This window comes from Phaenicophaeus curvirostris, chromosome 4 (genome assembly GCF_032191515.1).
Source record: "Phaenicophaeus curvirostris isolate KB17595 chromosome 4, BPBGC_Pcur_1.0, whole genome shotgun sequence".
Classification (NCBI taxonomy): domain Eukaryota; kingdom Metazoa; phylum Chordata; class Aves; order Cuculiformes; family Cuculidae; genus Phaenicophaeus; species Phaenicophaeus curvirostris.
The window spans coordinates 37,502,890-37,522,028 of NC_091395.1; the positions used below are offsets into that span (position 1 = coordinate 37,502,890).

Genomic DNA, 19,139 nt, shown 5'->3' on the forward strand with positions numbered 1-19,139 from the left:
TGGAGCCTGCACCCTCCCTTCCAACTTTAGACTGAACGTTCTGAAGAGATTTCATGACACAAACATGTATCAGATTGAAATCATGGCTACATTTCACATGAACAGCCACTGAACAGATGCGGTTCTAATGCTCACAGACCAAAGTTAAGTCCATAGCACGCAGCTCATGGTCCAATTTTTTGTAGCATACTATTGTTTTCTATTATTATGCAAGCCTTAAACGTCAATGAACAGCTAAAGAAACGCAACATTTTATTTTGAAAATAATATCTGAGTTTGGCTAAGGGATTGTTAAAATACCTTTTCTCCTGGGGTCACAGAGATCCTCCATATGCAGTGTGTGTAGGATGGATAACCATTTGGAAATCCTGGAGAAGAAAAGTTGCCTGTAGATTCCTGCAGCGTTTCTCCACAGGCTGAAAGAAACAAAACACAGTAAAAATATAAAATTGAATACGCCTAACAGAAAAATTTATCTTTCCAATATCTACTCAGAATACATTTAGCTCACTGCAGATGCAGAATGGAAAACAGACTAGTTATTTTACAATTCATACAAAGCAATGATTTTGAGCCAGTCCGACATTCATTCCATTTTAAACAGGATGTTTTTATTCCACAAACTATTTCACTGATGTGCTGTCTGCTGATATAACCAAAAATTCAGCAGTCTTAAAAATGTCATTGCTGCCTACCAACTGCAAAATTATATATGTAACTTCATTTTGGCAGAAAAAAATGTATTAGGGACACCCCTAGACACATCCTTTAAGAACTAAAACAAAAGTAAAACAAAAGCTGGCACAGCATGATTGGTACCACACAACAATTTCATCAGTGGTTTCATTTAATTTAGTACTGTATGACCCTGATCTGACCTAAAGTCACTCTCAATTTATATTGGTATAGAAAACTTAATCCTATATTCAACAAAAGCTCTTTACAACAGTGATTTGTAGAGATCTGAGTAATAAAGCAAAGTAAATGTAAAGTCCTAAAATACCAAAGGCTTTTATATTCCTTATTATTGAAGATTTTAGCTCCCATATCTCACCTGTCAGCCATTCTACTAGTTGCTGGTGGTATGGTTAAGAATTACTCTTCACACTAAAATACAGCATTGGAAGTTCCAGTCATTCTCCACCACTAAAACTGATTTTGGTAGGGTGTCACACCTCAGTCAGTCATCTTTTTTGACCTTAATCAAGTTGTTTCACTCACTGACTTTGCAGGTTTATATGAGAGATGTGAATTTGAGAATATTATCCTATGACTGACAGTATAATGAAGTCTGCAGTGCTTTCAAATTACAGCACCAGCACTGCCAGCAGGTGAACTACTGTGTCATCAAAATCTCAATGAATTATAAATGATCTGGAAAATCTCTAAATAAAAAGGGACAAAGGAAGAGGTTGCTTATGTCAAAGACAGACAACACAGCTGTAAAGGCTGTCTTGTTAAAATGCATCTAAGATATAATCTGACAACTACACTGTAATATCAGGCATAGACTACATTCAAGGCATTAAATATGCTCTGTGACACCAAAATGGTTTTTGAGATGAGAGGAACAAAGAAAGACTGGTGCAGCTGCCAAAAATTTAACAACTAAAGTCATTGTCACCATGTCCTTTAGGAAGGAAGGAAAGAAAGGAGGAGAGGGAGAAAGGAAGGGAGAAAGAGAGGAAGGGAGGGAGGGGGAGGGAGGGGAAGAAAATAATTCTTTTCCTCTCTTCACTTAAAAAAAGTGGTTTTATCTTCAAAAAATTGCAGGCAGCCACAGCAAATGACACATACACAAAAGGTTTTCAGAGCTAATAATTATTTCTGTGCTAAGCATTTTCAGTTAAAAGGCTATATCCATAATTAACCACCATTTATTTTTAACACAGCAATGAATGCAAACTTAAATAAATTGCAAAGTACTGTCCTGGGCTCCCTCAGAACTAGTGATCTGTGTTTGTAGCTTACAGCACATATGCAAAGCACCTAAGAGACAGACAAGTAAAATTGTAGTCTTGAACAGGCATAGAGGAAAGCAGAGCCCAAACAGAAGATACCCTTTGCAGGAGATGAACACACCACTCAGATCTGTGAAGATGCAAATATTCTTCTCACCACTTTCATAGCCCTCTCTTGTCCTTTCACTCATACATGGCTTCATGGAGACTACTTACATCAATGTACTCTCACCAGGCACACTAGTATACTTCATACTTTAGTACATCTTCTGTTTGTTCTTGCTATAAATATTATATTTCACTAAAACCAGAGTTACTATCAAGCCCTGAACAGATGATATACACACATGACAGAGAATACTGTTTGACCAATCCTTTCCACTCACACTAAATTTCAACGCACAAGTATTGATTATAAAGCCATGCAATGCACATTCCCACGTAAAGTGAGGGATGTATGCAAACAAAATGCTGTGAAGTATGTGGGACATAAAAGATGTCAGTTCATATGCAGCCCTGCAATTAGTAAGAATTAGAAGAAAATCTTGGTCTAACTACCTCTTACTCTGTCAAAACCCCTAAATTACCACATTATAAAAGTAAGCACATAAACAAATTAAGCGTAATAGCTTCACATTTTTTAAAATATTTCAGCATTTTTCTTATTTATACAGAGTACAGGATTATTTTCTCCAGAATCTTAATAACACTCCATGTTTCTTATACAGAATAGCCTTAAAATTATGGATTTTAAGTTGAAAAATGTGCCATGGAACATTTTTGCTTTCAAGGAATTATAGAATAAAGCTGGTTAATCCAGCAATTTAACTTAACCATATTTAATGCCGGGAAGTTCACTATCAAATAATTTTCAAAAACGTTTCTGAATTAAAGGCAAGCATAGTAAAAATTGCAATAGGATTACTTCTACTACGAACTAACACAATTAGAATTTATGAAGTATGTTTGGGCTTTACTATTTTCACCATATTTACCATTTAATTTAAAATTCCTGGTTGCCCAATAGAACTATAACAAGAACTGTTTATATCAATCAATAGTCGAGTTAATTATCTACGGGCTCCGAGTTGCAGGCTGGCTTCCAGAGCTGCTGAAGACAGGGTTATATTTGGGCATTTCTTATTTAAAAGCAAATTCCTTTGCAATGCATCAATGGTAACTGAAACACTTAAAAAACTAGAGAATGTAAGGTTTTTCTCTGTAACTGGGCTGTTACAACTATAGTATTTGTGATTAGGTTTATAAAACGGTATATTATAAACATTTTACCATGTGACAATTCAGTAGTAATGGAGTTCACTTTGGGGAACAAGTATAGAAGAAAAATGAATGGTAAAGGCCATTTATTTAAATGTCCTAAGAATTAGTCTTAATATATTTCATACCAGAAGAAATTCAATCTTATACACATTTGCTATGTAAAGCATTTGTACATTTTTATTCCATTGCTAATCATTAATATTGTGAATGTTTTCTCTGATGCTTTCCCCTTCCTCCTTTCAAACATCATGCTGGGCTAGACCACTTGCAGAAATGCCACTTTATCTCTACACACACACACACACACTCTCCAACCATTAAAACAATCTCCTGACTGTTTTACAGCTTGAGAAGGTTAGACTTCTGACAAGCCTCTCTGTGATAAGGACAGGGAAACTATTTTTGTTTCTCCTTGTAAAGATTAGTAATTAGTGCAGACAGCAGGTAAATTATATGCTTACACAAAGCAATTTCTACCAGTGGACTTTTGGGTAGTGTTTAATTACATGGTTTGTGTATAACATCCCTCTGGGCTGGCCTACATACGTGGTCAAGTTCTATTAAGGTTTATAGTGAAATCTGCAGACGACAAAGCCCAGATCCTCCAGGATACTCATTCTTTTGTCCATTGCACTAACAAATACCTAGTGCCTTATACAGATGATTTAAGCTTGCTCTTTTCCAAAGAGAATTAAGATCTTTAAAACTTTTCCTTAGATCCAAGCGTGTACAACTATACATATATGGTCTATAAAGCCCTAAAAACATCTGATGCCGATAATGTACTTGTTAAACCAAAATCTTAGAACCATTTACTAAAACTCAGTGTCTTACTGTTCCCTTTATTCCCCTTTATAGTTGTAGGGAAATGGTCTTAATCTAAAAACCTTACTCCTCCTTATGTAATTAATAAAGGCTGACTTTCGAAGTTGAACACTCATAATCTAACAGAGACGGGAGCATGTTAAAGCGAGAACAGTACAAAAAAAGAGGCAGCCTGTCATCTGCTGTCTTCCACACACACTGTGACATACTCTAGCAACTTGTAAGTTTACTGAACTTCCATTCACCTTCTCTTCCTCTGCACAACCATCTCTCCTGCCAGCCTGAGTCTCCTTTCCCATCCGTTACTCTGTCCCACTCTACCCACTTATTTCTTGTCCTCTCTTTCTGCTCTGATTTCCTTTCCTTATTTTCTTACTCCTATTAAACTACATATGAATTTAAATCAACTATAATTTCTATATAAAACTATGAAAGTGGACCTGTGTTGATTTTTTTGTAGCTGCACTAGACTAAAGTATGTTCTATTATTCCATTACAAAGTCTGAAAACCACTGTAATATATTCACCCTTGACATTCAAGATCCATTCTCAAATGCAAGACACTCAAAGTTCAAAATTTTGGCAGAGGAAGGACTCTCAGTTTAGTTGCTTGTTTTCTCATTATTATTCCATCATGTAACAGTGTAACTCAGTCTTTAAATGTAACAGACATCTATCAGAAATCATGTTTTCTTTTGACAAATATCCTAAGAAAAAAAATTTTAAAAATCAAAAAATTGCTGTTGCTACTTTGTTGAGCCCTGGCATTTACTCAGTTAGTGAAAGACAGGTTATTAAAACTCATGCCTTGGCTTGACCAAGCTCAAAACTGCATCTCGGTCACTAGCGCTTTTCTGAATAATGACTCGGAATACCCTGACTAGCTAAAATAACCCCGAAGGCTCAGCTGCCTCACTGCTGTGAGGATCAGTTGTATTCTCCAGCAGCCCTGCGATCAACTTCACATTCTCTGGCCCTAGAAAATGTAGCCATCTTCTGGGACCAGAAACTGCTTGCAGGAATAAATAGAACTCCAAATAAAACATGCACAACACTGCAAAAATTCTTTATCAGTGAAATGTGTATTTCTGGAAAATACTGATGTAAATTACTGGTTTCTGTATTTTCATTGTATTACATTTAAGGCAACACAAATGAACACATGAAACAATGCAGATGTCAGTGCTTCAAATATTCACTGCTGTTTTACCATAAGCAGACATCATGACTAACATCTTTTGTCTGAAATAGGAAATATAGCCACCTCCAAAAATAACAGTGTGAAGGATTCATTGCTACACACTACAATGATCACGGGATTCTTTTCATAAAACCAAAAGCTTAATGTCTGAATTTTCAGTCTCAGTATTTGCTGGAAAATTTACTAGATCACAGGTACAGGGCAACTTACAGAATTGCTTTCTCTGTTGGATATTTAAGTTCTTGTTGTGTTATTGAGCTATGCAGCTTCTATAAAAAGTATTAACTGAAAAAATAGCACATTAAATGGTATGCTATTTAAAATACGCAGCAAAGCCTTCTGCCGTTATCTGTCTCTTAAAGCTCACTTTACTTTATAGACTCACACATCTAAGAAAGTTTTAAAAAAACAATGTTTTTTATCACAAAGTCTGCCAAAGCAAAATGCCAGAAAAGGAGCATGATCCTACAACCGCCATTCATGTTTATTATCCCTCTGACCTGTGTTCACCAGTACTGCAAAGAACAGATGCTTTTAAAATGCACACTACTGTTGAACAACTATGGTTTTACAATAATGTGAAACTAACTTTTAACAAGACTTTCCAGACACTGAAAAAATGATAACTCATCATTACACATTTTCATGAATTATATGAAAAGGAGATTTTCTTTGAACTTCAGCTCAAAAAGCACATTGCATCTTTTTCAGTTGACTGAAAGTGCATGTTAGAGGATTATAAACAAAACAAACACCCTAGGCTGTAATTTATTTATTTTTCTTAAGTCAATATGATCATAAAATACTAGCTACTTGCACTGTGGTTTTGATTATACAGACTGTTTTTGCCTCCAAAATTTGTCTTCAATCAAAATCAACAATTCTGTGTTTATGAAAGTGTTGTTCTATGTATACTCTTATCAGAAATAATGCTGCCAAGAAAGACATTATTCAAGTCCTTTCTGTACCAAAAGGAAAAAGCAAAAATTATTCTAAAAAGGAACAGTTGTTAAAGAAAATATGTTAAAGTGGTTTCTCATCTGGTAGGCCCAGAAGCATTCCACATGTTCTTGGTAAAGAGGAGATTGTGATTCCATACACTTGGAGCACAAAGGAAAAGAATATTTCAGCTGCACAGTGTACATTGAACACATATCATATGCCCCAGTTCTTCAGTGGACCCCACTGCTGCTAATACAAATTTGAAGCAGCTTCATCACTTCAGTCCTGATCCCTGATTTTGCTGGCAAATTCTGGCTGAGAGATTGCACTTCTGAGCTGCTTCAGTTGACACCAAAGGATAAAACGAGTGTCAGCCATAACTAGAGCAAGGAAAGTAAAAACTTGTGCTTTGACATTTCCACCACTCTGCCAGCACTCAGCTAAGAACTAGCACTAGAGAACGAGAACTGCAGGGTTGGCTCCGGGTTACTCCAGACCTGCTACTGATGTCTCTGAGGCAGACAACAACTCCACCCCAACACTAAGACAAAACATGGATACGCATTAAATCTATGGGATGCTAGAATTAGGCAGAAGATATTCTAATACTAAGTGTACATGTTAAAACTGTAGAACTTCTGTAATAAGATATAACCAATTCATACATAATAGGCTTTACAACTTAGTTGTCCTGACTTGTAATTTGTCAAATTTTCAAAAGACATAATGTGTTCAGAGCCGATTGCAATGACTTAACTTGCTCCTTCTGCACTCTACTTGAATTCAAATTTAAAAAGTACTCCAGTCTGCAAACAGAAGTGGTTTTGAACATCTTTTTTTTTTTTTTCCTAGTCATTGAACACCTAAGGAAAACAAAGACTGAAATGTCACGGAACTAAGTTTATCTGCCCTTAAGTAATTTGCTTTCCAGAGACCTTACCTATAAGACCCCTTTATGATTCAATTCTTGAATTACCTATGTCAGTTGCAGCCATGGAAAGTGACTACTGAGTAGCTGACTCAAAAAAATCATCATTCCCCTTGAACAACAAGTCAAACAGTTGCTAGTATGTGGGTTTTGTTTGTTTGTGGTGCAATACCTGGACATCTATACAGCTTTCTTGCCTGTGCAATATCTCCTTTACTTAGACGAGTACGCTGGCCAATGGCGGGTCGTATACCATTATCATCACGGGAAGGGAGAATGGTATCCAGAAACATGCCCCTAAAAAAAATAAAAATAAAAATAGACCCCCAAAACCCCTATCAGGTTTCCATCATAAAACTGTGTGAGTTTTATGAGTGTATACTGCTATTTTGTAAATATAGAATTTACATTTGGCATGAATAAGAGGGTAAAATGCAGAATTTTAAATACAGAAAGCATGTAATTATAATTCCTTAAGTTGGCAAACTTTATGCAATGTTATCAAAAAAGATTCTTCTTTCAGTAAATCATTTAACATATCAGGTATTATATTTCTGTTAGACAACAGGAGGGAAATCTCTTACTGCTATTAACACCACATAGGAGAAATGCACTGCTGTTAAGCTCTTCTATTTGAAAAAAAAATTAATAATAAAATAAATTTATGTATGAAAATACATAAATAAGGCCCTATCATAAAATTCTTAATCACAAAGTTCCTATTTCTAACAAATTTTTTAAGAGAAGTCTAAAAGACTGACTTACACGTGTTAGAGCAGGTAAAGTAAGGTGTACTTATTCCAAATGTGGAGTTTTATTCCAAATTTCCCAACTTCTCAATATTATCCAAAATATATTGGTAATCTCAAATACATTTTAGAAGACTGAAGTGCAAAGCTAAGTTCTCTTATCATATTACAGAATGTGAAAATACCTCAAATCCCATAAAATAGAAGTGAACAGATAAATATCCTTCTCTATTCTCTTGTTTTTATGTTTTTATACTCTCTTGTATACTTGTAAGGCTTTTATTTCAATAAAAATTGGTATTTTCAGCCACAACGTAGTTCCAAAAAGGAATGACCAATAAGGATCTTTGTAGTTAGGAATACTTCTTATAAATAAAGGTATTTCTTTTAAAGTATCATAAATGAACCATTATGAGTATTGCAGGTAAATATTGGTCATCAACCAGTCAGATTTCTTATGGCATCACTAGAAATTTTGAAAAAAAGGAATCATCTCAAGAAGTTACCCTAATCTAAACAGTGAAATAAGCTACTTACAGCATTATTCAGTTTATAGAAGGCACATTACTATTTCAAATATTTCTATCTATAAATTATAGTTTTATTTTCCACTGCTTTTTAGTCCTACTTGAAATTGATGTTTTTCATACTTTGAAAAATGTGAAAATAATCCTCTCATTAATGCCTTAGCATTTTAAAGGGAACAACCTGTAACAGTTTTAATACAGCATGAACAACATCATCATATACGACTAGAGTTTTATGATGTTTTCTGTGATTTCTGCTACTTATCTGGGAGAGGAAAGTCTAATAACAAACAGCTGGCAATATGCTACACCAAGCACGAGTCATGCTTTCAAGATAAATCAGTGCAAATCAATACATGACCTCGAGGGTTTGCTGATTATTTTTAAAAAGTATGAAGTAATAACTTCTTATACCTTAGGGCAGGTCATGCCTACTCATGGTGCTATCAATTTTTTTCCAGCTTAAAAAGTGGTGAGGTCAGGCCCACAAATCAAATTATCTTGATGTTGCCACTGCCAGAGGACTCTGGGGGGTTCTAGCTTGTTAAATTACTCTATTTTATATAGGTCCTTATAAACTCTTCCTAAACGTAATGGTATCTGTAACTGGATTAAACAATGTGACTAAAATCTACCTCATGTGGTTCATTCCCTTACTCGTCCAGGGGTGAATTTTGTGTATGCTGAACGTATACTTTGGTAGGACTTTTTTTTTTTTTTTTTAAAATAACATCATTCAAGTTAAGAAGAACGAGTTTAAGGTATTTGTAAAGGCTGACGACGTTCCTGGTGGTCTTCAGTTTATTTCAGAGTTTCAGATTGTCTAGTATTTTTGTCAAAATATATGAATTGGACAAAACCAAAATAAGGACACAACTTTTTAAACTACCTTTTTTTGGTGGCGGGTTTTTTTTTTTTGAGGTTTCTTTTAATTTAGGTAGATGATGTTTTTAGAGAGCGGTTAGCTAAACTGTGACTTGGTATGAAATATAACAGGAAACCAGGTGGAAAACAACTCCTTCACTTATTCTCCAGAGTAGGGCTAGTCATGGGAACAGCTCATTTTACAGCTCTCCAGAACTATGCAGAGTTTCAGAGCAAGCCCCGCTTGAGTTACTGAGGAGTTGGGGAAGGATCAGCCTGCAACAGGCCAGAGCAAAACCAGTAGAACTCTTTACTATATGGTTTTGATGACAGTAACAATCTGTAAAAATATTAGAGAAGAGACTGCAGCCTCTGTTATAAATGATTGACTGCAGACCTTAGCAAAGGCTGCGGTTTGCTTGGTAGATGTCCTAATACCATGTATTCTACCGACATAATCGATAGTTATTCAGACGTTATGCCTTGAAGGAGATTTCTGTTTAAGAAAATAGATCATGGTACACAAAATTCCTAACCATTTCACTCATTTGAGTTTTATTTAATTCAGATTTCTGTGGAGACAAAAAGAGTATTATATTAAATTATGTTTCTAGATTATCATGTCTTAAAAGCTAAGGAACTGAAGTAAGATCAAAAAGCTGCTTTGAAACTGAACAGAAACAAAATGTGTTTAAAAATATAATCAAATCATTCTGAATTAAAACAAACAAGCTGTGCTTTGACTGCTGTTAAGAATACTATATCACGAAGGATATTTTAAATAATCTCAAAACACTTAAAAAAGCATAGTTCTTAGCATTCACAGAGAGGAAAAGAATTAAAAGTCAAAAGGTATAACCTGAGACTCCAACCTTGAGAAGGTGTTCCTGGCATAGTGCATTATGCTGTCAAAGTCATATGGTTCCCCAAGGGAGTTCACCTCTCCGGGCTCCATCTTCAAGAAGTTGTATTCCTGACCTACAAATGATTGATAATTTGAGTTTCTTTAACATCTTTTTTGTGAAGATGAAAACCAAACAGTGAGAAAAAAAACAAAGATCCTACCTAATCACTCACTGACATCTATAGACCTTAATTGTTTGGGAGTAACTGTGATTTTATTCACCAAGAAGGCATACAAGTCTTCTGAAGCACATCAAATTCTTATATTTGGCATTTTGAAAGACTGTTCTCATTCACCTAATCTACATAAAGGCCTCCTCACATTATGTTGCGCTTTATGTAAACTCCGTAAAATTTGAAGGCTTGGTTCTTAATTCCAGCAAGAAATCATTTAGACAGCAAAGACCCTGAAAGAATCCTCCTCATTACAGACTCATTACACCAGATACTAACAATACCTTGCTTCAGCAAAGGCTACTTTCTCGGTCTCCATGTAATACAAACACTGCAAAGTCACATTTTCAAGAGCCGTTTGTCACAACTTAACAAAAGAAGAGGAACAAAAGAACTATACTTAGTTCATAATGCCAGATCAGAAGTTCTTTGTCCTAGTCAGTGTATCAAGAGACGCAAAGCACCTCTTACTCCAATTCATATTCCCATTGGTATCTTGCAAAAAAACTGCAATGACATTAACGTTATTAACCAAGATATTTTGCACAATATAACAAAACCCAAGTGTCTTGGTGGTCATGGGTGCACCTTAGTGGGAGTGTGCATCAGTTGCAAGTCATCTTCCAAGTCCTAGTTGAGCTGGCAAAGATTTATTGCATCGCAAATCTATTTTCTATAGGAACAGATAAATACTTCAGGCTATCATTGCACAATTTCTGATTTCCCCCTTTCTTGGGCAGAGAATTCCCATAAGTCAAAATCAGTGTTTCACAAAGGCCATGGATGTTTATGAACATTGCAAATGAAACCTGCCTAGTTCCCTCCCATCTTGCCCACACAACACAAGTTTGGGCACAACAACTAGACCAAAACAGAGATGACAGTCACAGTTAAAAGTTCTCAGGTTCCTCAGATGTTTTGTCCCAACAAAGTCAAGGCCACTGGCTAAATCTGCAAAGTCCGTAGGGAATGATTAATTTGGAAACAATGGGAACAGTGACCATCATTGTCAGATTTAAAGTCCTCAGCTTACCTTCCAGGTCTAAACCTCTTAGGCTGCTAAAAAGCCACTGACATGTTTCTGCTTATCATTCAGTAAAGGCTATCAAATAAGGGCCCTTTCTCAAGAACAGAAACGTGACTTTTAAAAGGCTTTAAAAGCAATGGCATCCTTCAAAGTTTTGGGGCAGGATTACTATTTCTCTCCTTCTAGCTGATAGCATTTAACGTCTTGCTACTTAGCCAGATCTTTACAAAACATTACATTTCAGTACTTCATTTGTGAATCAGCTTGAGATCAGTGAAGTTAAGAGGAATAGCAGGCATAAATTCTCATTTCTGCTATTCAGTTCATTTCTGCTATCCATAGTTTAGTTTCAAGAGAGCTTAGCATATAAGAAAACACCAAAAATAAGCAGACTTTTTTTTTTTTTTTTTTCCAAAATACTTATCAGAATATCTCACCAGGTTGGATGTTTTCTCTAATGATGGTGACATGGTCATCACGGTCTGGTCGTGTATGTTCATGCCAAAAACCTATCACATGACCCAACTCATGGACAACTATCCCAAATTTATCACAGTTCTTGCCAATAGATATAGCCTGAGGACCATTTCCCCTCCGACCCACATAAGAACAGCACCTGTAATTAAAACAGAAATACAGATGAAAGTTTTCATGTGTATCTCTAGAAAACATACATGAAATTCAGTTGAAATATAAGAAAACATTGTATAAAAAATCAGCACAGCAATGCACTAGGCAAATCCTGCAGTCTCACAATCTCTAGATCTAGTGAAGAAAAATTTATTATTCAGAAGGACACATGAACATTGGCTTTTTTTTTTTATTCAAGGTCTTATTAAGAGATGGTAGCTATGATAAGCAGAAAAGTCATTTGTGGCCTTGTATCTCAGAATAGGAACTTCTTTTCATCCAAAGAATAAATAAAAATAAAGTTGAATGGAAATACCATCTCACCCATACATACCACTGCTTTCTTGACCATGCACACTGAAAAGGCATGCAGAGGGAAGCAGAAAAAATAAGTAAAGGCAAGGTTTCTTCTGTGCCATACTTCTGCTGTTGGTCAACAGACTCTTGGTCACTCAGTTCTGATAAGTTTGGGGGTTTTTGATTCAAAAAGTCATCCTGCTATTCCATGATTTCAGCGTAAACTTACAGGACAGAGAGGCCCTTTTCAGCATTCATACTGTCAGCATTTATCAGAGATGTCTGGTTTTTTCGTCAGAAAAAAGTCTGCTGACTACGCTAGCAAAAGGAGAGAAAGAAGAGTAAGCAAATCCTACCAAAACGGAAGACAATTTCAGGTTTCATATGATGATTCTCTCTCACATTTGAAGATCTTAAAATATTTCAAGCTAGTAATATATTCCCTACTAAACGCCTGATTTCCCTGTAATTTCTGAAGTCTGTCAGGTGGAATGGAATTGTACTAAGCAGATCACTTCTGCTGTAACCCCTTCCACACCCCTTTTTTAAAATATATTTTCTAATGCAACATTTATATAGCAGAATGTATTTGGTCCTTGAGAAGGTCGACACTGATGTGGAGAATGAGCCTATCCTTCATATGCCTCCGTGGACAATGAAGGAAGAACAGCTATGGGAGCAATACCCATAGCAAATTAAATTCTACAGACAACATTTACTTGTTTCTCCTTTTCAGGTTTCATGGTGGCAATGAGACTTTTTACTTTAGTTAGTTGGCTGGTCAGTCAGTCTTCACTGGTGGTCTTCTGATTTTTGTTACCATCCAATACAACCACAATTTTAAAATATGAATATTAGAGAATTAGAACCATGGCAATTTAGCTCACAAGACCTGTTTTTTTAGTAAGCATATACTGGGTTTGCATGTATGGTTAAAAATCAAGGATAGATATACCAAAAAAATGATAGCAATATCCTAAAATTATAAAGGCCGCACAAATTTCTTAATAGAGTAAAATATTACTACAACAGCCTAGAAAGGTTGTATCAAGAATCTTGAAACTATCTTGGATATACTGTTGGGAAGAATTACTGTTCATGATCCAACCATGCTTTGCTATGTGAACTGCTTTTTAACTTCTTTTGAGGAATAACTAGGTCTCTTCTTTCTGCTTTAGAAAGTTCCAAGGCTAGGTATGTATTGCCTTTTTAGGTCAAAGCACTGAATTAGGCTCAGTGCTTCAGCTAGAGTTGTGCAATATCACGTTTAATTAATTTCCAAACGTGCCTTCCCTTGATAGCTCTCTTCAAGGCAGGCCAATAAAAACAATGGTTATTTAGACTCCCTACTATCATTCTGTGACATTGTCAATGTTGCAGCTTTACGTGCTGCTCCACACCACAAATAAAGAAAATAATGAGCACCTGTGTATTGCTCTGTGTATTTTCCTCACTCTATAAAAACTGCATTAATACAAAATTACTATTTAAAATATTTATGATATAGAAATTTTATAAACACTGATATAAATAATGGCAAAGTAAAAACTAAATTAAGATGTGCCCTAAAAATACAGCACAGATGATAAAAAGGAGTAACAGATAGCAGAAATAGGATTAAAATAAAAATTTAGAGCAGTTACACCATTTTATCTCATGATTCCACAGTGGATTTCACCTTTGCACCTGACACGCTGACACAGTTTTGCTTGACATATTTTTCAGACCTCATGTTCACAGAGTAAATGTTGTGATTACAGGTGATTATATAAACATAATTAAAGCACTAAAAATATTTTCAGTAACATTGTTAACCAGCTTTTTATCTTTCTACTAGTCACTCAACTATTTTAATGTTTCTGTTGCGCAATAAGGAAATTACTATAATTCATACACCCTCTTATTCACTCATGCCCCCCTGAGGAGAAAAGTGTTTTGATCTTTAAGGTTTGGGGGTTTTTGTTGGTTTTGTTGTTGTTTTTTTTAAACCTCCTACACAGTATTGTTTACTGTCCCATCCAGTTAGAGAGGGAATGCTGGAGTAGACTTTGTACCTTGAGCCAATGGTAGTAGAAGTTGCAGTAACTCTTCATTCTCAGAAAAGTTCGTTCATTTAGAACGCTATTACAGACCTTCTGTCCTTGGTATAGAACTCCCAATTCACTGTCAAAGGGATTTACATTATGTTGACTGAATAAATTTGTCAAACACAATACCTAGGTCCCAGACTTCAAATCTTTTCTTTAGAAAACATTGTTCCTTATCTTTAAACATCTAAAAGTAAGAACAAAGAACTCTGAAGAACCTGCTCCAAGGCTTCGCTGTCTACACTGTGAAAAACTTCTTCCTTGTATCCAGTCTGATTCTCTCTTTCTTCAGCTTATGCTTGTTGCCTTACATTCTCCCACCAAGCACCACCACGAAGACCCAGGTTCCCAATGTAACTACAGCCTACCACTTCCTGGGATTTTTACTTCATTATTTTCAAAAGATGGTTTAAGCTTTTAAGGTTGTGCATGGTATCTTGGAAAAGGTCAGGCAATAGCTGTGCAATAATAGCTGAACAACAAAATGGCAATAATAACACACTGAGATATTAAACCAAATTATTTTTATCAGAAATCATCATAAATAAACATCTAATCAACCAATTTACCCAATACATTTAACAATATCAAAAAGTTGATAATTTCTTAAAACCAGAGGTGCTTAAGATCACCTCTGAAAACTTTCAGTGATGTTTCATAATTCAGACAGATTTTTAGGAAACTGCAAAAAAAAAATTGTCGTTTTACTATTATAACCATAAGAAACAAGAGGATAAGGGCATTATCAAATGTGTAGTGACTTTGGGTACCTCACCTGACACATCTGAATGCTGTTTTCAGAAGAAAAAAGTTAACTGCAATCTTTTACACAGCTTTTCTCTAGATTGTCTAAGTCTGAACAATTAAAACGAAACATATTGGGAATTTTTTTTCAATGCTGGCCTGCTCCTAAAACCAAGCAGATGAGTATGATAATTCTGTTTCACTAGTTACTTAGCAGATTTCAAGTACCTCCTAGGAAGTATAAACAAATTTATTCAGTATTTCTTTACATACCAAAGAAAAACAGAATTAACATGGAGCCTTAAAATAACAGCAGCAGTGCACACTTACAGAGTGTCATTAGGATTTGCTAAGTTGAGTGTCATGTCAAGCACACCAGATTCATCCAATTAAGCTACAAGGTTCTGATCACTTCAGGAATTGCACTGAGTCAAAGGGTAAAGAAAACTACAATAAATAAAAAAAAAAATCTATGAAATAATTTATGTTGGAAAATTATAGGTTTAACCTCAGGTGTGTTTGGCAGTAGACCAAGACTTCTCTGTGCTGTATAAGCACTTGTCATGTCCCTTAAACTGAGAAAACTGGCAGCTTTTAAAGCTCCTCATCTCTTTAATCTTTATTGCACCAGACAGGAGTTGGAGACAGTAACTATTTATGAATCTCTAATTCCATTTAATCAGTCGAGCTGATCAATGATGGCAAGCAAAGAGAAACAAACTACTAAGAGAAAGTGAAATGACTGAAACAATACACATTCATTTAAGTTATATTTCACAGCTACAGTCAAAAATCTTCTTAAATTAGTATGAAGGAGGAGAGCATCAGGTAGGGTGAATTGTCGTACTTTTTAAAAAGCTGCACTCTTCAGAATTTGATAATATAAAAATCCTCATAGACCACATCAGCTTGCCATGGCACTGACTGACTGAAGCTGAGGATGAAAAACTGCAGAACTTCATAAACATACTAGGACGGCATATCACTTACGTGTTACACAAAGGAAGAGAAAGAAATTCACAAAATTCATTAACAAAACCTCACTGAAGAAGCAGAGGTTTTTCCTTGGCAAAAAAACACCTCTTTCAATCACAGATATAACTCGTTCTGTACAAAGGAGATATTGGCTGTAATCTGGCTTGGTGAATTTGCTTTATGTCAGGGATCAATACAGTCAAAGTTACTAAATCTTCTGATTCACTGCCCTAAAAGGATCCATTGTGATGGCAGAACTGTTTCTTCGCCTGCTCAACTGCGACAACTATCCCTACGTTATTATAGAAAGACAGCCAACTGAGTCCATTATTCAGTTAACAGCTGTCTATCCCCGTGAATTGACATAAAACACTCCTCATTCAGTTCACATTAATGCACTGTCTTTTAGACTGTGGTAACTGGTGACCTGCACCTTGGTCACACCCATCCCAAAGGCTGTGCCACAACCATCAGAGCAGTTGTGTCGGCTCCTGTGGGCAGGAAGAGTGCCAGCTGCTAAAGCAAATTACCACCTGAGAGCATGAGTCAGCCCTAATGCCATGGATTATTTAGCATAACCTTGAATTTCTTCTCATTCCATCAAAGTGATGGAGCATTTTTTATAACATGTAATCCTCATTAAAGCTAAAGAATGCTGCAAAAGGGTACCTTAGGCAATTAATTTACCTGTTTCACCACTTTAAGAACTTAACACACTGCTAGCTCAAAAAACATTAAAACATTCAGAAGCTGCTCAGGCTACAATGTTTGGGGAAGCACATGAAAGAGATTTGACTTTCCTGTATCTCAAACAGTTTTGTCAAATATCCATATAGGAGGATACAGCAGCGATTTTAATAAATCATCTAAAGTTTGTCACAAAAAATATTTAAGTCTTCTAGTGGAGAACAAAAATTGCCACAAAATCTGATCAAATGCACGCTGGGATGCCAGAACAATGTGACTAATTGTTCTTTTTTTGTCTCATTATATAAAAAGAAGTTGGATCTTGTACTCAGTAATATTAACTAAAAGCATGTGGCTAGAGGCCATCCCAGTTTGCTGACCCCTTTTTTTGGCTTTGCATGGAGAGAAGTATACTGACGGTGTCATCAGGCACTTCCTATCTGATAGAAGGAAGCACACAGATGGAGAAGCAGCAGTGAACAGAGTGTTTTAACCTGTTTACAGATTAGAGTTATACTTGCTTCAATTAACTAGCTGCAAAAATATTTGCTATAATAGATATAAATGCCAATGTACACTACTTTGGTAGAAGAATCATGAACGCTAGTATCTTAATATCATATTCTTATTCTCACATCTGCAGCTAATGGGTACAAATGATTATCAGTAATTACAAAATATCAAGCTACTAAGCAAGTGCTTCAGCTGTACTAAGAAACAATAGTTCAATAATTAACTGTTCTCAGTCAGGTTGAATAAACAAGACATGATGACAAATAACTATAGTTTAAGACTGCAACAGATGAAGTTATTCTGATGGGAAGGAGAAATCCAACTTATAACACTTTTGCTGTTTAGCCACACAAGCTGCCCATAAGCAAACTAGAAAATCCGGATATAGAATCATAGAATAACCAGGTTGGAAGAGACCCACCAGATCATCAAGTCCAACCATTCCTATCAAACACTAAACCATGCCCCTTAGCACCTCATCCACCCGTGCCTTAAACACCTCCAGGGAAGGTGACTCAACCACCTCCCTGGGCAGCCTGTGCCAGTGCCCAGTGACCCTTTCTGTAAAGAATTTTTTCCTAATGTCCAGCCTAAATCTCCCCTGGCAGAGCTTGAGGCCATGTCCCTTTTGAGGTCCTGTCCCCCATCACTTGGGAGAAGAGGCCAGCACCCTCCTCTCTACAACCTCCTTTCAGGTAGTTGTAGAGAGCAATGAGGTCTCCCCTCAGCCTCCTCCTCTCCAGGCTAAACAACCCCAGCTCCCTCAGCTACTCCTCGTAAGGCCTGTTCTCCAGCCCCTTCACCAGCTTTGTTGCTCTTCTCTGGACTCGCTCCAGAGCCTCAACATCCTTCTTGGGGTGAGGGGCCCAGAACTGAACACAAAATTCAAGGAGCGGTCTCACCAGTGCTGAGTCCAGAGGGAGAATAACCTCCCTGGACCTGCTGGTCACGCCGTGTCTGATACAAGCCAAGATGCCATTGGCCTTCTTGGCCACCTGGGCACACTGCTGGCTCATGTTCAGTCGCTGTCAACCAACACCCCCAGGTCCCTCTCCTCCAGGCAGCTTTCTAGACAGACTTCTCCTAGTCTGTAGCACTGCATAGGGTTGTTGTGCCCCAAGTGCAGGACCTGGCACTTGGCCTTGTTACACCTCATGCCATTGGACTCTGCCCAGCGGTCCAGACTGTTCAGATCCCTATCTGAAGGGGGGTTATAAAGCCGGCTGGAATATCGTATGAAGTGAAGACAGAGGAGGTGCTCTTTAAACTTGCAGTCTGAGAAAAGACTGCTAAATAGTATGAAGATAAGCGTGAAATTGACACTAACTCTAACAGATTAGAAAAGAGATCTGAAAAAGGAAATATGGAATTATTTGACATCCTGGAATGTGCAAAACATAGCATGTGCTAGAACCAGTGCTGTGGAAAGAACTCTGGCTCTTTTTCAAAGTCACATCCCAACAGGCCACAAGTCAAATGTGGCAGCTGTTGAGAAACAGGGAGACATCATGCTTAGGTACTTAAGCCATGAACTGGCTCTGGCACTAGCTCAGCAGAAGAAATGATTCATCCAGACAAACATGCCCTGATATTGGCTCTTCAATGTCAAGGAAGGTATGGACTAGTTGAAAAGTCTATCAAAGAGAATAATGTGATCAAAGGCCTAGAAAACATGACTTACCAGGAAAGATTAAAAAGATTAGGCAATTAGGCATTCGCTAGCCTAGAAGAAAATAGAACTGAGGGTGGACATAATAACAAAGAAAGAGGAATAATTTATTTTCCACAGCCATGGTGAGTAGGAAAAAAAGTTAATGTACTTTA

At 36.6% G+C, this 19,139-nt stretch overlaps 1 protein-coding gene across 1 annotated transcript in view; it reads right to left on the reverse strand.

Moving 5' to 3' along the window:
• The window catches only part of TLL1 (tolloid like 1), a 137,101-nt gene that overhangs the window by 47,752 nt on the left and 70,210 nt on the right, over window positions 1-19,139 (reverse strand). Inside the window, exons 6-9 of the mRNA XM_069855798.1 lie at window positions 11,820-11,998; window positions 10,151-10,256; window positions 7,311-7,435; window positions 301-416 (exon numbers count right to left, since the gene is read on the reverse strand). Coding sequence (XP_069711899.1) covers window positions 301-416; window positions 7,311-7,435; window positions 10,151-10,256; window positions 11,820-11,998 — 526 coding nt within the window. The remainder of the gene's footprint in view (window positions 1-300; window positions 417-7,310; window positions 7,436-10,150; window positions 10,257-11,819; window positions 11,999-19,139) is intronic.